Source organism: Solea senegalensis, linkage group LG20 (genome assembly GCF_019176455.1).
Source record: "Solea senegalensis isolate Sse05_10M linkage group LG20, IFAPA_SoseM_1, whole genome shotgun sequence".
Taxonomy (NCBI): Eukaryota; Metazoa; Chordata; class Actinopteri; order Pleuronectiformes; family Soleidae; genus Solea; species Solea senegalensis.
This window is the reverse complement of record NC_058039.1, coordinates 1874325-1893969: the sequence shown is the minus strand read 5'-3', so window position 1 is coordinate 1893969 and position 19645 is coordinate 1874325. Positions and strand designations below refer to the sequence as shown.

The following is a 19645-nucleotide window of genomic DNA, read 5'->3' as shown; positions in this document are numbered from 1 at the left end:
ATGTCTGGCCTTCACCACTCATCTATCGCCCTCCTCCAGTAGCAAGTGCAGTGGAGGAATGATTGTATTAGTCCTGCTGACACACCAACACGTCCATCATTGGTCTCTGAGTCAGCAGTGCTGCTGCTGCTGCTGCTACAGCAGCAATGGTATTTCCTCATTTCCACCTGCTATGGTTCAGCTGCTTTGCCCCCCCTCCCCCCCACATGTCTGTGACCCAGGCTCCTCTCTATACTTCACTCCATCATCATCATCATCCTCTGCTTCCAGGCCATCACACACACACATATATACCATACACACACACACACACACACGCGCACACTGACAATAAAGAAAAGAATGATTTGTATACTCTCAGGCGTCACTTAATTAGGTACACCTTTAAAAATGTAATTGCCCTGGCATAACATTAGCCTCTGCAAAGATAATAAGGTTTAGATTTGTCACAGAGGTATTACTTAAATTATTACATTGATTTGTGGTCATTACTGAGGTCATGGCTAAGTGGTCGCTAACAGCTTTTTCCCTTTTGCTTTCCATTTACACACATTTATAATATGGGCAATTGTATATGATGAATAATGAGAGGGTTGCAGCAAAAAAACAAAACATTTTATATATATATATATATGTATATATATATATGTATATACATATGTATATATATATACATATGTATATATATATATACATATGTATATATATATACATATGTATATATACATATATAGTTATTTATCAGATAGTGGATTTGATTTTAGGATCAAATAGTTGAAAAAATACAAGTCAATCAGAACAGACATAGCTTGTACCCATGGTTCTCAAACTGTGGTGCGTGTACCACCAGTGGTACGTGAGCTTCCTCTGGTGGTACTTGGAGGACAATCAGAAATACTGTTCCACTGTATATAATGCTGTTTATACTGTCATTGGAGTGGAGTTGCTGAATTTTGACTGGAGTGCGTAGAAAAGGAAACTGATGAATAATAATAATAATAATAATTAGAGTCGTCTCATCTCTCGCTCTATCTTAATCTAATGTTGCTATATGTGTGTGTGTGAAGTATATGTGAGGAAGAGGAGGATGATGAGAGGGAAAACCGATCTTACTGGGAATAAATCTGCCTCTGCTGACTTTGCTCGACCTGTTTACACCTCTGTGTTTTACCGTCCATGGCGTTAATATTTTCTCTATAAAAGGTTTGAGAAGCACTTACACAACACAGGGTATTTACTGTGGCCGTTGGTGGAAAACAAACGCAAGTGAATTACAATAAGAACAATTAATAAGAAAATGGTACTTTCAGGGTCATCTAAGTGTCTGATTATTATCTCAAGAAAAAAGAAGGAATTCTTCATTCAATGCAATAAATGGAATAAAGGTCAGAAGAGTAAATCTTCTCCATTCTTCATTGTTACGTCACAGTTCTGTTTATATGAGCGTGTAGATCCCAGGTGTTTTAAAAGTTTGATACTTTGTCATCACCGCTGAAAACGCTGTGTATCCTCCTTCATAAAGGTTGCTCAGCGTAAAGGAGACTGTGCTAATGCTATCTCCTCCATGCTATGCTTTGTTGGTTTGGGTTAGATTAGATTTAATTTAGCAAAAAAAGAAAAGTTGAACGGCCTCTGTGATCCGTCTCGCTCAATATCTTATTTCCTGCTCTAATTTTCAGTCTCAATTACTCTAATCCAACATCACGTCAGAGTGAATTCAAAGTCACATCAGTGGTGGTTTGGAGATACAGCCGAGGAGTTTACAGAAGTGATGGAGTTGAATATTTCAAGACAAACTCACATCGCTGACATTTAAATCATCTGCCTTTAACGGACGACAGGCTCAGAGGAGTTATGTAAAGTGCCTTCATTTGTCATCAGGCTTTATTCTGACCTTTGAATCGACGCTCGCTTTACAACAGAGTTTTCATTGACTGTTTGTCTGCCTGTGTTTCAGGAATTAAACCGCACCCCAAGTTCACAGCAGTCATCCACGCCGTCTCGCCTCTGGTGTCCCAGTCACAGCCCATTCTCAAGCTCCTGGCAGCGGTGGCCAAGTCCCAGTACTGTGCACAGGTAAGGCACACTGTGTGTGTGTGTGTGTGTGTGTGTGTGTGTGTGACATAGTCAACAAACAGTCAGCGCACAAACACTTGTTGAATCCTAGCTTCTGCCTCTTTATAAAAGACTCACCTGATAAAACAGTATTTGATACTTTTAAGGATGCATTTGTTATTTAGCTTCATATGAATAATATGAATATATAATATACTGTATAATATAGCTCCTGTGTGCCGTGATGTAAAATCTTTGATTTTCTCCACGGTCTTTGGTGTGAGGAGTTAGTTTAGTTTGGGTTTACAACAGAAGACAAACGTGACAGGTGACGTGGATTTTATTAAAGGAACCTTTTGTTAACAATATTTCTTATTTCTTATGTCCCTGCTGGAGCTGTTGGCGTCTTGCCTTTGCAGCAAGAAGACCCGGGTTCGCGACCCGGTCGGAACAAGTGTCTTTCTGCATGGAGTTTGCATGTTCTCTGCGTGTGTGTGTGCGCAGGTGTTCTCAGGTTCTCCGGTTTCCTCCCACAGTTAAAAACATGCAATATGGGGATTAAATTGACCGTAGGTGTAAACCTCATGACCCTCATGTGGAGGGTAAAGCGGTAGAGGATGGATGATGGACGGATGATGGATGGATGGACATGTGACCTTTGGTTTCAGCAGTGTAACCGAGCGCTGATGTTGTGAACCATAGCTGAAATGGAAAGAATGATCTCTCATTCTTTTAGTGAACTCGGTGTCATTAGCTGCTACAACCATGTTTCAAATAAAACGTTATTGTTTTATCGTCGTGGTGGGAACCTCGACACACTTATATGTCATTGTGCTACAGCTGCAGTTTCAGCGTGTAGTTGTGATTTACGGGGGCATGCGTTACATCAATGATTGTCCCCCTCACAGGGATAGTAAAATACTCCCAAAATTGCATCACTTTATGTGGATGATACGGCTACAACAGAGCTCATTCTCCATCCTGTGTGTGTGTGTGTGTGTGTGTGTTAACTGTAGTAGATTGAATTAGAGCAACATTTTGTTGCAGTGATACATTTGTCTTCATGGCAGCAAAATTCCCCTCAGGACAGAGGGAGATGGCATGTATTGATTCCCTTACTTGTTCCTTACCAGTGTGGGAAATGAAATGGAATTTCCTCCCCGATGGCTGCTTTGTGTTTGTGTGAGTGAAGGTGAGTGTGGGTGTGTGTGTGTGCGTGTGTGTGTGTGTGTGTGTGTGTGTGTGTGAGTAAGCAGCAGGAGTTAGTGTTGTGTGTGGGAGTCATGCATTTCCGTGTGAGAGCTGTACATGAGTGTCCGATGCTTTGATTGGGTGTTGGAACAGATATGCGTATGAATGTTTGTTCCGCGTGGGCGGGATGTTTGTGTGTGTGTGTGTGTGTTTACTTTGTGTATGAAGTCGTCCATGCGAGCGAGCCAGTTCTCGTACCAGAATAATAACATATTATTTTTAAAAGTTCATTTTTTTAAATGAAACTGAAGAATTTGCGTTTTTATTTTATTTTAACATGGCACTGCAACCCACATTTCCCATTATGCAAATGAGTGTATTGTGATGATAAATATGCACACACATTTGACATAAACTGCAAAAGCTCTTGTAATAATATATAATAAGAATAATGTTGTTTACACATAACCTGTAAATATGTAAGTTTATAAAGTGCCTGAAAAAGAAACACAAGGGCAAAGCCACACAATTCAGAACACTGAAATATCTGTAAGAATTAGGATTAAAAAAAAAAGCAAGAAGACCGTGTCACACAAGACCAAGTAAAGAGCAAACAAGAGAATCAATGAAAAGTTAAATAAAGGTGGTGAACGCAATAGAACACAGGGTGAAAATAATTATAAGAAGGAATGAAGGGCTGGGAATGTGAAAAAGGTTTAAAGTGATTCAAAAGAATTCACAAAATACCAAATACAAAAATGTCAGATTCTCAAGTTTATCCTTGAGAAAGAGAACTTTTTCAAAAACTCTGATGTGGCAGAACAAGTGGACCTTGAGTGAAATGTATATGGTGCTTTTCTACTCTTGATGACCTCTCACAGTTGCTTTGCACCTCTGTTTTCACTCATTCACACCCATTCACACCCATTCACACTCATTCACCAGGTGCCATCGCTAATGAAAAAGCTGGAGCACTACAGCATGTAGCTTAAAGAATAATCATCCAACATTTGTTTCAGGTTCACAAGAAAATGCAAACATCCCACTAGGGTGTCACAAAAGTTTAATAGTATAATAGTATAATAAATAAGAATAAAAGATAAGCCTTTTTAATTAAATACTGTAAGAAAAGAATCAAACAAACAACAGAAACAAACAGACGTTTCAAAGCCAATAATTAAAATTCATTAAGCCAATTACATCATCTCTAATTACAGAGATGATGTTAAAAACGTATCCACATCACTGGCACATATTTATATACAGTTCATTACATCACAGGTGTCACAGGAACCCTCAGTCATTTATTAACATTACTCAAATCATGAATTATTATCTTTGAATTGATAGTTATGATACACATATAGTAATGTAGTCACACAACCAAGGTAACGCCCTCTGGCAGGAAACAACACTTTCACCTCTATATAAATGTTATATATATGTAACGTTAACTTGTGTTTTCATAAAAGTAAAGATGTGGATAGATGTTGTGTGAAAACAATGAATTACAACAACAATTATGGACAAATATTGTTCATCTATGCTGCAAACACACGTCAGTCGATAAAGTGTCGAGGCCTGCGTTATTTCCAGCCGTGTCACCGAGGGGCAAAACCCAGCCAGTCATTCCATTATCAGCACACTCGAAGCCACACTTGGATGAGAAAACGCTCCCTCATTTGTGCATGCAAAGTGGAGCTCCACAGGTACACAGCCTCATTGTGCAGGAAAGAGGGAGGTGTGGGGGGTTTAGAGCGCGTGAAGAAAGGGACGTGGATATGAATAAACCAATGGGACTGAGAGAATGTGGAGGTGCAGAGGAGGCGAAATAGGATGCTTTCTGACACTGGAACCCCTGCTGTGATTGTGTACCTATACATACAGTATATATGTTTATGTACATGTGTATATATACATATATATGTATATATATATAAATACACACACTCATCTTTCTATTCCAACAGGAATAGTGGATTAAGGCAGTTCTCACGTCTGTGTGTGATCTCACTGGCTGCTTTATTAGGCACACCTGTTCAATTGCTTGTTAACGCCGTCAGCCGATCACATGCATTAAGGCGTGTACAGTAGATACAGTCGTGATGACCCGCTGAAGCTCACACTGAGCATTGACAGTAGGAAGAAATGTGATTTAAATGGCTTTGAATGTGACGTGGTTGCTGGTGACAGAGGGGCTGATGTGTGAGTGTTTTAGAAACTGCAAAAAAGAGGATGGTGGGATTGTGTGGAGATTTGAAATGTTGAAGTTTCTAGTTTCTGAGGCATCTTATATGCACATGTAAGCTTGTTTAGTGTGTCATTACAGTTGTCTACATGTTGATTTGTGATTATATTGTATGTCTGGCTGTTTTTGTTATTCATAGATTTGTTTTGCATTATAAATGTATATGAAAACAAACACTTTTACTTAGTAATTCTGTGAAATATCAAACATCTTGTTATTGCAGTATCATGGTGGAATATTGTGTTTTATTTTGAAGCTCACTTTGTCCATTTTTCTTATTTCAGACCTGACCTAATCTTGATCAGACTAGCTACTGTACATGTGTTTGAGACCCCTGTTTTTAGGCATCATGTGTACCTAATAAAGTGGCCTCATACCTGTTGTCTTCTTGACAAAGTGAGACCCATGAACGATGCTTTTCTTGTGTTGAATCTTCCTCGTGTTGTTCTCAGACTGATGACATATTGCTGTGTGTTAACACCGTAACACAAACATCTGAACAGCTTCTCGCTCATAATTTGGCAGGTGCAGTCAGGGTGCAGATTCCCCGCGGGGGGAAACAGAGAGTGACGTTGTTGATGTTAGAATAATGTGAAACGCCACTGATCCCTTCAGGGATATTCTTGTGGCTCATTTCCATCAGCGATGTCTGTGCTCAGCGTCAGCCGCAGTGCTGCACGCTGGGTTCTTTTACCGTTCAAGGACATTTTGTGTAGGAACTCACACACAGCAACGAAAGAGTGTTTTTACTTTTAACCTTACCTAAGAAAAGTTTGATTCTTCATTATTTTAACAAACATTGTCTTCATGGAAACCAATAATCCAACTACTGGCCTTAGTCTGAATAAAACAGTATTCAGATTAAGGTGTTTGCATAGTTTTATGAAAGAATATTTCCAGTTTTTTTTCACTGCTAATTCCATGATTTTATAAAGCTACGGTACGTAACTCTTAGTGACTTTTGTTGATGTTGATATTTATGCCTCTTATTGTCCTAATGATGTAATTGTTTGTATGCTACAGTATGTCCTTAATCTGAGAATAAGCTCTGTCAAACAATACTATCAGACCTGACTGAGGGAGCATTTGTGTGTATACAGCAGCAGCAGCGCATGACTGGGATTATTGAGCAGTAGAAATGATTTCAGTCATACTTGTTTATACTCATTTTCACGAGTGTCCGTCTGTTTTGATGTGAAACAAATCACTTCCTATATATATATTATATGTATATATATATATATATATATATATACATATATATATACATACAGTATATATATAAACTGTGAGTGAAAGAGAAATGCAGTCGGTGCTGACGTGATGTGATATAAGAGTTCAGCAGCATGTTCTTCTATTGTTACAAACCTGGACATGTGCTGTGACTTACGGACAGAATGGTACAAATTGTTCACCTTATCACTTCAGTTGCCCTTCAGACTCTTTTAACATCCTGTAATGAGGTGACATTTTGCCGCGTAAATGTCACATGTTCCGTGGGCCGGTTCGACAGCGAGCTGGGAAAGTGCGCTGCGAGTAGTTTGGGTTAAAGGAAGTCATATTAGCTACAATGCAGGTATCTGGTGCAGGCAGGTAGCACCTTTTATTACTGATGTTTTCAAGCTGCACTGTGATCCATTTGTAGTCAGAACTCAGAATTGTATTATTATTATTATTATTATTATTATTATTATTATTATTTGTGGTTTATTTGGAAGGGACAGTGCTGTTAATGAACATTTAAGCCAATGTTGGAGCCAAAGGTGAGTTTCCATTTGTTGTTAACAGAGGCAAATATTATATATAAATAAATAAAAATACACCGCACACACCCATACAGCTCATCCACACACATGCACATGGATTTCTTCCAGGGAAACTCACCAACTCTGATATGTACTCGAGTAGTCTTTTCACTCTTACTCTTGCTTGAGTAATTCTTTTCATGAGTACTTTTACTTCTACTTGAGTAATAATTATCTTCAAGTAACTTTTTTTGGCTACTCTCTGCTGACACACAGTTGTGGTGAAAACCCTGTTTCTTCTTCCTTTGCAGATCATCGTCCTGTGGAACTGTGACAAGCCTCTCCCTGCAAAGCAGCGCTGGCCCGCCACGTCAGTGCCCGTCATCGTCATCGAGGGGGAAAATAAGGTGAGCCTCAGAAACGTTCGCCCGCGCTCTCCATCCTTTCATTGACTCGTCTTATTCTACGGTTCCTCTCATGCACAGTCACCAACTGTACAGCTACTGTATCTCGGCCCATTTTCTCCCGTCTGAGAGTTTCTGAGACTTAATGAGATTCGATTTGTGCTGCAGTGATTCCATTAAAAGGACAGTTTGTGTGGTTTTAATTAAAGCTCAGTAATGGGAATAATATACACTGTTAAAAAAAGCGTGACAGCCTAATGTGTATTGTTAGGAAAGATAAGGGAGGCAATAAGTGGGTGAGTGTAAATGCACAGGGGAGTTTATTTATGTCGTTCTTTCCTTTTTTATGCTGAATATCAAATGAACGTGATAAAGTTGAAGAATCTCTGGAGGAATAAGTAACACTTGAGTCGTAATAGACTAATAATATGCACAACAAGTAAACCCAGCAGATGACTTATGACTTTATTAATTTGAGGTTTTAATAACTTGTGATCCTCAGCTCCATTTCAGAAACTCATAACTGCCGGATCTATTTTTAAATGTGCGCGTTCCACCGCTGCGACCGAACCTCAGCTCCATTATGTGCTGATTAGTTTCTCAATTCATCGATTTTTTGGTCTGTGAGTTGAAAATAGCGACATGGAAGAAATGATTTGAGGCTTAAAATGGCTTTTGTTTCAGGTGTTTTGTTTACTGTGATATTAAATGGATGAACGCAGCTAATTAGAAACGAAAGAGCGAGGAAAGGATTAAAGCTGCAGTGTGGAACATCTATCCCCGTCTGGAGGACTTCTTAAAACACTGTCTCCACATGACCCACCTCGAGAAACTTGGAGCTGCTCAGTGCAGGAACAGGAGCATGCAGGGGTTGCCGAGCAGCAGATTTTCTTTGCAATATCAGACGCAAATCAGATTAAGATTAAAAGTACTACTGAATGTCCAGGGTTATGAAATGTGTCACGCCAAACACTGCTCTAATGAGAAACAGTAAAAGTTGAGTCGTGTGGAGCTGATACTCACGTGAAAGTGGTTTAAATTCAAAAGTTACTCAGTGCAGCTTTAAATTAGGGCCGCAACTAAGGATTATTTTCATAATCCATTAGTCTTTTGATGATTTCCTCAGTTAATTGTGTAGTCGTTTGGTCCATAACACGTCAGAACATGGTGAAAAATGATTTTCAAACCTGGGAATGATGACGTTTTAATGATTTATTTGTTATACGGAGCAAAGAAAACAGAATATATTCACATTTAAGAAGCTGAAAGAACATTCAAATAAAATAAATGAATGAAGTAATCCATTCATATTCAGCCCCACTTTGAGTTGATGTGCTGTTTTGTTTTGCTTTATGAAGTTTATTATGACAGCCTCACTGAGCCTCTCTGTTTACGTTGACCTCCCCGCGACCTCTCCTTGTGTAGTTCAAAGGTCCGACATTAGCCTAATCTGAGATTATTTTCACTGTTTCCAAACAAACGTGAGGAGAAGGAAGTGTTTGCTCATCTGTGAATCGTCAGACTCATCGTCCGCTCACGACGACTTCACTCCAGCTGCCAGTCAGAGGAAGTGGTTTCCACATCAGTGTCAGTCACGCACTGGTAGGCTGGGTTCAGAGTTTACCTCTCCCTGTGGCTCTGAGTGGTTTCCTGCCGGCTGTCAATCAGAGCTGTGCGGCTCTGTGTCACTACGTAGCTGTGTGTGTGTGTGTGTGTGTGTGTGTGTGTGTGGTTTGTTGTGGTTGTGGTGCACTCTGTGTTTACCATGGCGAGCCAAGCTGTGTTGGTCCTCCCCACAGAGCGAGCGAGCGAGCGAGAACACTTTTCATCTCTCTCATGTTTCCTGCCACTTACTGTCACATTCACTCTTACTCTCTGTCACTCATTTCTTTCCCTTCTCTTAAACTTATTTAAATCACACTCTTTTTTATTATTATTATTATTTTTGAGCCACGTGTTGAAATACTTACATTTTGCTGCGAAGCCTTTAAACAACCAACACAAATAGTTGAACATTACCTTCCTTTGCCACAGCCTGTCAACAGGTTGTTTTTACTTCCATGTAAATGTACACACTATTATGTTCTCAATGAATCTTGAGTACTAGTTTAGTCCCTAAAGGTGTTGATCAGGGTTTGTCAGACCTGGAAATGATGAGGTTTTGTCCACAAAAGTAAAATGATACCGTTTGAATGAGTTCTTTGTTTTAAGGAAACCAGAAAATATTCACATGTAAGAAGCTGAAGAATCAGAAAACTCCTTATAATTATTGAAACACTGACTAATCTAATCGATGATCAAAATAGTTGACAATAAGTTTAGTAATCGATTCATACATTCGATTCAACAAGTGCCAGGTTAGTTAGTAAGTTAATTGTTAATTATTTATTTATTCATTTATTCAAAATCATCTCAATATTGAAATAAAAAACTGAAGGATGTGTTAATGTTGTTCTACTCAGGTACATGTAAAATGTAAAAGACTTATGATGAACATGGGAACACTGAGGAAACAATTGACAGTTCTGCTTCTCAGACAAACACTAAATATTCAATAACATGCAATAAAAAAATACACTATTACACTATACTTTACAAGAAAATACAGAGCAAAGACGAGTAAAGAAATCATTTAGTCCTTTTTAAAGTGCTTAAATATGGTGGTCTCCGTCCTGTCCTGTCCTGTCCTCCTCTTGTCACACCTCTGCTGACGTCCTTCAGAAGAGAGGTGAAGTGCTGGAGGCAGATTCCTGCTCTCACAGCTCAGGTTCCTGGAGATCAGCAGCAGCAGCAGCAGCAGCAGCAGCAGCAGCAGCAGCAGCAGCAGCCAGGAAGCCCCAGGCTACTGTGTCACACTCATAACATTACAAACCATCTGGGGGTTTAAAACACCAGTGTCTCGTCCTCCTCTGTCTCTGTTACCCATTTTTCTGTGGTTTGTCCTGCTGTCACTTTCTCCTCTCCTCTCTCCTCTCTCCTCTCTCCTCTCCTCTCTCCCTCTCTCCTCTCTCTCTCTCCTTTTCTCTGGTTATACCCGCAGGACATTTTATCCTGTGTTTTCCTCTCTCCTGTAAACACAAGTGTCACTCACATTCAGCTGCTGCAGTTTCCTTTCTCAGAGGAGGAAACCAACAGCTGACTTCAGCCAACATTGTGCGTGTGTACGTGTGTGTGTGTTCTATATTTACATGTATACTGTACACATATATATATATATATATTCATATACTGTGTATATATGTACATGTACATCTGTCTGCTGATGTGTGCTTGTGTATCTGAACGTTGCGAGTGCTCTGTGTGTGTGTGTGTGTGTGTGTCTGTGTGAGGTTGAATTCTTCTTCCAGCTGCTGCTGCTGGGCTTGTTTAAATGAAGTCAGGATACATTCATCCTCTCATCCACCCACCGTCACTCCCTCTGCTTCCAGTAAATCATGAATTACACACTTTGGTTTCAGCCACCATTAAATACACATGTCCTGTTGTTCAACAACAGAGGGGAAAACATGTGCAGTGTGTGTGTGTGTGTGTGTGTGTTGATCTGAACGACTGCTTCTGTCAGGGTTGAAAACAATGGGGCGCGTCACACAGGAGGGACTTTTCTCTCCTTCTCTGTGTTCAGCTGTTGTGTTGATGTTGCGGCGTCTTCACGTTGTATTTGCACTGCACTCTGTAAACTAGTTTCCAGATGTGGGAGAAATACTGTGTTTAATTGGACGTGAATGTTCAATGGTTGGCTTAAAGCACCAGTTACATCCCATCTGTAATCGAAACAATGACTTCATTCATCAACGCTTTATACAAACTTACAGTCTTATTACAACGTTTGTAGTAAGTATGGAGCTGTCGCACAGTGCTGTGTGAGTGAGAGGGGGCGTGGCTACAGTAGAGCGGCGAAAGCCGATGTGTGCTTCTTTTTCTGATATATTTATTTAACGATATCTTTAGCATTACTTATTCAAATCAACAATCAACACACAGACAATTTATAGATAGATGTTGTGTTTTTATTTTTCCACATTGTGGACGGTAAAGTTCAACTTAACCTTATTAATATGACATGTTGCTTTTGTTTCATATAAGTGAATTCAAGCTTGTGGTAGAAGATTGTGAATGTTTGTGTTGCAGTTGTTGTCAGTTTCAGACACATGTTAATATTATCACCAGAACATTTACAAGGACCAGGTGAAGTGACTATGAATCTCCCAGATGTTTGGATATCGTTCGTAAAACAACTGTTTGTTTTCTGGACTTTTCTAATCGCGACAGATTAGCAGCTGTTTTCAGGAAATAAAGCCAACGCTGTGCAGTCAGTGGAACACCAGTCCACAGTGGAACTCTGTAACTAGCATGTGAACACAGCGGAACACTTAACTGCTAAAAAGCTCATTGGAAAAAAAGCTATTAAAAGCGAGTTAATGGAGACGAGGGAAAACAGTGTTTAATGGAGAGTGAATATTGGACAAGAAGTTCGACTGTTAATGAATGTTGATGTTAACACGCGTTAATAAGTTAGTTTTATCAACACAGAAGGTGGAAGTCGATGCCTGTTGTATAAAAATGTTATTTTATAATATATATAAACTGCTCGCTGGCAACTTTCGTGTCAACATGAAAAAAGTTTATTTTTGCTCATAATAATCACTTATCACTAAATTACTACTGTAGTGCAGGGGCGTCAAACTCATTTTTGTTCAGGGGCCACATACAGCACAATTTGATCTTAAGTGGGCCGGACCAGTAAAAATAGTAAAATAATAGCATAATAACCTATGACCAACAAGAACTCCTTTGTTTTTTCTCCTTTGTTTTACATTTAATGAGGGATATTTTTACAAAACATGAAATATAAGTGCAATTTCAACAATATCACACCTAAATTTACTATTTACGCATCATCTATAAAGGCATAAACATTTAGTCACAGGTATCTGGGATTGAAAAATATTGCATTTGATCTTACGTTTAGATTGTAATCATAGTGTGAAATTTTGAGAAATTCATCCTGTGGGCTGCATTGGACCCTCTGGCGGGCCGGTTCTGGCCCCCGGGCCATATGTTTGACACCCCTGCTGTAGTGTATCAGTACTGAACCATGTGCTGCTTCAGAGCTTTATTCATTCATTCAACTTTAATACTTTGGGGGGAGTAAGGTTAGAATTCTGAGAGAAAGAAAATCAGAATTCTCTCTGATTACACTCAGAATTCTCTGTAAAACAAAAAAACAAACAAAAACAACTCATAAATCTGTCTTCAATCTCAGAATTCTGTCTTATTTATGTATTTATTTATTCTCTTCATTTTATTTTGTTTCCAAAAACAAATGTTGACATGTGGTCCTAATCCTCCTCTATTCTCATGTGTGCCTGCGTCTGCTGTATGATGAAGGCTGTTTTCATTGTCAGAACCCCTGCTGTGCTCTGTGTCTCCCCCTGCAGGTGATGAGCAGCCGCTTCCTGCCCTATGAGACCATAGTGACCGACGCTGTCCTCAGTCTGGATGAAGACACGGTGTTGTCCACCACAGAGGTGAGCTCCTAATGCCGTCAAATATAAAACTTTTAGAACTTTTTTTTCGTCCTCTTGAGTCAAAACAAACACGTTCCAACTCTCTGATTGTGTTTTCTGTTATTTTTTCATCTCTCTCTCTCCGTCCCTGGTGTTTTCCACTTATGACTCTGCAGCTTGACTCTTAAACTACTTTAACTTTCATGCTCCAAGCTTTACTTTTTCCCTCTTTTCATCATCTATCCTTCTCTCTCTCTTGCTCCACTTTTCTTTCACTGCCTGTGTCTAATCACACTGTAACTCCTCAGTTATGGGCATATTTGTTCCACATGCTGTCGGGATTGTTGCCGTTTTTTTTCCCGAGGACACATTTTGGCGCGGCACCATGGGAAGCCAGATGCTGCTTTGAACAGCGAAGAATTAGATCCCATAAAAGTCTGTTTGTGTCGAGGATGAAGATGGCAACGCAGAGCTGCCAGTGAAGGGGAAATTAAGACCAGAAATCCTGAAACGTCTCCTCATTCTTCTCGTTGGCTAAAATCTTCTACTGCAGAGGTGTCAAACATGCGGCTTGTGGGCCGCTTGTGGTCCCTAAGTCAATTTCAGACGGCCCTCCCACTTCATATGAAGTTATATTGGACAAAGGATGTTGACGATGGACAAAGACCACAGCGAAGGTTCAGGGACGCTATAAAGGAGGACATGAGGACAAGAAGGAGGCAGATTATCTGAAAGAAGAGGATATTTTCATTTTGTGTCATAAATGCATTTTTATTTTATTTTAATTGTTCCATATCAAAAGACACTTGAAATGAAATATTGTCACAAATGTCATAATTGTGATTCATCGCAATAACATTTGAAGCTTATTTTACCGACCCTTACTGACCTGACCAGACCCTCTGTGGCCCCCAGGTCACAGGAGTTTGTGGCCCCTGTTGTAAAAGTGTGATTTCAGTGGAATTGTTGGCCTTTTTTCCTCTTTTTTCCCCCCTGCAGCTTTACTTTTCCTTCACAATAAAAGCCCTCCTGAAAGCTCACACCAGTATCCTGGTTAAAATGAAATGTGTATGGAGAATTTAATTATGGTCACTTTTTACTGAAGAAGAGAGTCAGGTCTCTCCTTCTCTTCCTGTGCGACTCGTGTGTCTGCACATGTAATTCTGGCAGGAGACAAATAAAATGGAAGTTAGTTGTGTTTAATGGTGGATTTAGAGTTAAGTCATAGACATAAAAAGCCTCTCAGTGTAGTGCAGTGTTGTAATATGTGGTGTAATGCAGAGACACTGAGGCCTTTACATGTTTTCATCCTCTTGAGTGACTGAGCGCTTTGATCGCAGACACAGGAGTTGGCTTCAGCTGCTGCTGCTGAGGAAAGACTGCTTTGTGTTTGATGAGGTTTTTGCGTCGCCAGTGTTTTCACTAAAGCGTGCAGTTCCTTTGTTGCTTCTCTCTCTCTCTCTGTAATCACTCCATTTCTTTATACACAATATAATATATACCACTTAAAACACCGTGTACTGCCAGTTTCAGCTTGTTTAGTTCCTTTTGCAAACAGTTTTCTTTTATTATGAAGAGCAAATATCTAATAAGACCGTTTATTTATATGCTTTACTTTGATGAAAGGTGACACATTTAAAACATAATGTAGTTCACTTTGATTAAAGGTCCAGTGTGTAACATAAGTGGGTTTATTGGCAGAAATTGATGATAGAGTGTGGTTGTATCAGAGTGTTTTTGCATGAAAACAGACTTTATATGAACTTTTAGGGCAAGTGCTTTGCTTTGAGGAGGTCTCCGTCTTGCATTGCTACGTTTACCAGCAGCCTGAATGACTGCACTAATGACAATGTCTCACCATTAGATGTCACTGATTCATACACAGTGGACATTAGACGTTACAGTTGAATACTTGGCTAAACAAATGATAGAGTATCCTGCTGGTGAAGGATAAAGATGGGTTGCAGGAGACTTTTCTCTGTGGGTCCCCAAAGAAATTTAAGTTAAGATTGATGTGTATTTTAAAATTAGGATTATTGTGTAAGGCTCACGCACAGAAAATAACATGCATAAAATGAAGTTTTTATTAATTATTTTGAATTTGTTCACCATTTTTTTTACAGATATGGCTGTAAATGTGTGTCCTGTAACTAATATTTAAAGCAATAATGAATGAGTTATTAAGCATAAATAAAGCCACTGGTTGCAATGAATCAACCTCTTCTACAAACTGTTGTAAAAGTGCATTTTATAAATGTTGTAAATGTTGTGTTTGTTATCTCCCTCTGCACAGGTGGACTTCGCCTTCACTGTGTGGCAGAGTTTTCCCGAGCGTCTCGTTGGTTATCCGGCCCGCAGTCACTTCTGGGACAGCAACAAGGAGCGATGGGGCTACACATCCAAATGGACCAACGACTATTCAATGGTGCTGACTGGAGCTGCCATCTACCACAAGTATGAGACTATAAACACCTGTGATTGTCTTCTAAACACTGAACATGTGTATTTGTGTCTCTGCTGCACAGAGATCACAGCTTTGCTCGACGCTCGTCTTTCTTTTGATCGCACACTTTGATGCACTTTGATGATGTGTAGGTCGCGGCAGTAGGTGTGATGTCGGTTGTAGCACAGCCTCAGGAAACAGCCGCGTACGTTTATCCAAAATGTCAGTCTGTGTGCTGAGCCTCGCTCCTGCATTTATTTAAACTAACGCCCCGTCAGCTTTAATGTGGCGTCACTCAGACGTGATGGCGGCGCTCCATTAATCTGTCGTCAGCCAATCGCTGCGGCCCGGCGCTTAATCGCTTCCAACAGGTCCAGCGCTCAATCCATCAGCGACTTGAGGAACGAGGCAGTCGCTGAATTGAGTTGAACGCTGTGATGCATTCAAAACACATTGTTTTCATGAAATATTCATTTTCATATACCTGAAATTAATATTTGTTTAATATACCTGAGATTATTTATTATTTATCTTCTATTAATGAGTTTTTTGTTTCATCCCTCATATGGCCTCTCACAAGTTGAACAAATGTCACATAATAGAAGCTAGAAATTTGGAAATGTTGGTGTTTTTGCTAAAGAATTGATTATTTAAATATCAGCTAAATCGTTTTCTGTCAGTTAACAGATTAATTGTGTCCTTGTTTAATCTGTAAATGTAAACATGGTTTCATTATCTTCAGAAAATGTGTGAATATATCATTAAATGTTAATCTCATCACAGATGTTTTTGAAAGACTATTTAAACATGTGAACATAATACACGAAAAAAAAAGTAAACACACTCGGGATTATGAGACACAAACAGAAAGTGAAAAAACACAAAGTAAATATGGAATTATATATGAAAGTCCACAATAATAATCCAATAATGACTAGTGTAATATAAAACAGCAATAACAGCAAAGTAGCAGAGATTCTTAGTGTTTGGCTCTCTTGCCTTTGCAGCAAGAAGACACGGGTTCACGTCCCGGCCAGAACAGGGACCTTCATGCATGGAGTTTTTATCTTCTCCCTGTGCGTGTGTGTGTGGGTGTGTAATGTGTCTCTACGTGTCCCTGTGATGGACCGGCGACCTGTCCAGGGTCTACCCCGCCTTTCACCTCATGTCAGCTGCCCCCGCAACCCTCATGTGGAGGAGAACGCGGTAGAAGATATGATATCATGACTCATGGTGTCACAGTCACATGTTGTTGTGATGAAAGACGAGATGATCTGTTCCCTCTTCTTCTGCTGACTCTTTGCTGTGTGTGTGTGTGTGTGTGTGTGTCCTCCTGCAGGTATTACCATTATCTCTACACCAGCTTCCTGCCCAGCAGTCTGAAGAACATGGTGGACCAGCTGGCCAACTGTGAGGACATCCTGATGAACTTCCTGGTCTCTGCTGTCACTAAGCTGCCGCCCATCAAGGTCACACAGAAGAAACAGTACAAGGAGACAATGATGGGACAGGTGAGAGACACACAAGTCCCCTCATCTGCACTTGTTTTTATTATTTTACAACCTTAAATATAAAAGTTGTTGCTTCACATACTATCTGATTCACTCTGAAGCCAGAGATTGGCTTAAATATTTGATTATTAGAAAATAAGAATATCTATATTTCTATCTAACTATAATTATATATCTATATTTGATTGACTGACTATATATACAGTACATACTTGTACTTGTATTGTAACGACTGTGTCTCTGGTGTCTGTCCTGCCTCAGTCTTCAAGGGCCTCGCGCTGGGCCGACCCCGACCACTTCGCCCAGAGACAGACTTGCATGAACAAGTTCGCCAGCTGGTTTGGCGCCATGCCGCTGGTCCACTCCCAGATGAGACTGGACCCCGTCCTGTTCAAGGACCAGGTCTCCATCCTTCGCAAGAAATACAGGGACATCGAGAGGCTCTGACAGGACCGGCGCCCCCTGGGGGGCGGAGACCTCGCACTGGGGGAGCCAAGAGAGACTGACTCGGTGGGAAGCAGGAGTAGTAGGACTGTAGCCGCATGGACGGAGGGTGACACAGCTCTGTCTTCCACTCAGCACATTGCCAATGACTACAGTGCCACCGCGGCTGCTGCTGCTGCTGCTGCTGCTGCTGCTGCCCGGACTGGACATGGAAAGGGACGAATGAGGACAAACGCAGATGGTGTTTAGATTTGAAACCCTCAGACAAAAAGACAGAGAGAGAACACAAAGACAAGCCAAACAGTTCTGTGTGTTTCACAAACACACAGTGCGCACTACTGACGACGACGGTGACGAGAACTCTGGAATAGAATATTTTTTTGTACGACACGAACAAGAGCGTCACTGACTTTCCCGCTCTTTCGGCACATGTACAGGATGGTAGAAGAGGGAAGGCGTTCATGACCGCAAACCTGGCAACCCCCCCACCACGCACACCACTAATCCTACTGGTCGCACCCAAGTCTGCATCAGGACATAAGCCTGGACTCACTACCAAACCCCTGCTTTTCAGTGTGGGAAACCCTGTTCTTCTGATTTGATTCCATTGTACAAATCAACTCTTGGTTTTAGATTTTGAATATGTTTTCAAACATTTACATCAGTGTCCAGTCATTACAAGGTCTTTACAGAACTACTCTGATATTTTACACACTCTCACTCACACACACACACACACACACATCCTGGATTCTGCAAACATGTGATCAGCCTCATCGTTGATGTGGTGATACACAGTGTGTACAACGGTCTGTTATCGCCAAGATCAATTTGAAAAGAACATTGTTTCATATCCCATTTTCCTCTTATACTCATGGCTGTTTTTTTTTCTCCACTTACTTTCATCATCTTTTTATTTCCCCTACTAACGCTCTCATTTACTGTGTGTGTGTGTGTGTGTGTGTGTGTGTGTGTGTGTGTCCAACCATAAGCTGAAGCCGAGTACATTTTCATTTCCGACGGAATGAGTGAAATGAACATTTCTGGATGAAATGGAGCAGAATGTTGTATTTGAACACAAACGTCTCCATCATCACAGGGAAAACATTTCCGACCACAGAGCAGCCGTCATTTCACAGGCGTGTCGAGAGAGAGAGAGAGAGATTTTTAACGTTGAGCGTTCTGACATCAGGGTCCGCCTTTAAAATTGTTTATTGCACATCACGTCGCCGCCATGCTCTCCGGTTGAAATATTATATATTCCCCCCTCCCTTCGCCCGGTGACATATCAGAGAACCTCAGAGCCATTAAATTGACAAAAGGTTTTCTCCTCCATTTGTCAGGCAGAGATATCTGTGTGTGTGTGTGTGCGCTTCAATTAGGTGAGCCTTTTTCATTTGGAGTGCTGTTTTATTCCCGTAGACAAGCTGTTGATGAAACACTCTAACATTATGGACCATTGTGTTGTGAAAGCACTGACCCTCAAATATGACCTGCTGGCTAATGCTAGCTTTGGGAGGAAAGCCTCTTTTTTTCTGGCCAACAAAACCCCGCTCTGTTTTAGTTCACGCTTATCCACGACCTTTAAAGCTGGGGCGACACTGGATGTGAGCGATGTGCGCAAGCGGTTGCTAAACTTTGGGTGCGCTGTATTTGCAGTCGTGTGTGAGACGGCTGCACACAAACAAACACTGCTACTATTACTGTTTATCTCACCTCTGTCACATTTGTTTCACAGTAAATCAGTTGTACTGTTTACATTTCGACTAACTGCCGTTGCTACGCTGTTTGTGCGCACAAAATACCACGTGGAGACTGTTGCTAACAATAGCTAGCCCAAATACGTTTGTGTCCTTGTTTTTTTTCCCAATTTCCCAACAGGAAAACTTAAAAATCATGCTATTTCTTTAAAGATATTAAGATAAATCCCCTGCCCAAATGAACACAGCGACATTATTTATTATTAATCTTACTATTCATCACATGAGGTTGAATTCTCATGTGACTAATGAGGTAGCGCTAACGGCTAAGCTAACAGCTGGGTCAGCACATTTGTACATTAATTTGCCATTGACCACGTAGAACCTGTAATACTTC

General features: G+C 40.4%; 1 protein-coding gene across 1 annotated transcript in view; it reads left to right on the top strand.

Annotated features, from left to right (window-relative positions):
* Positions 1-19389, top strand: part of LOC122786453 (exostosin-1b) — a 109674-nt gene extending 90285 nt beyond the window's left edge. The window contains exons 6-11 of the mRNA XM_044052772.1: positions 1958-2076; positions 7551-7646; positions 13082-13171; positions 15444-15604; positions 16933-17104; positions 17366-19389. Of these exons, the coding sequence (XP_043908707.1) occupies positions 1958-2076; positions 7551-7646; positions 13082-13171; positions 15444-15604; positions 16933-17104; positions 17366-17551 (824 nt within the window). The 3' untranslated portion in view covers positions 17552-19389. The remainder of the gene's footprint in view (positions 1-1957; positions 2077-7550; positions 7647-13081; positions 13172-15443; positions 15605-16932; positions 17105-17365) is intronic.
* The last annotated feature ends 256 nt before the right edge of the window (positions 19390-19645 follow it).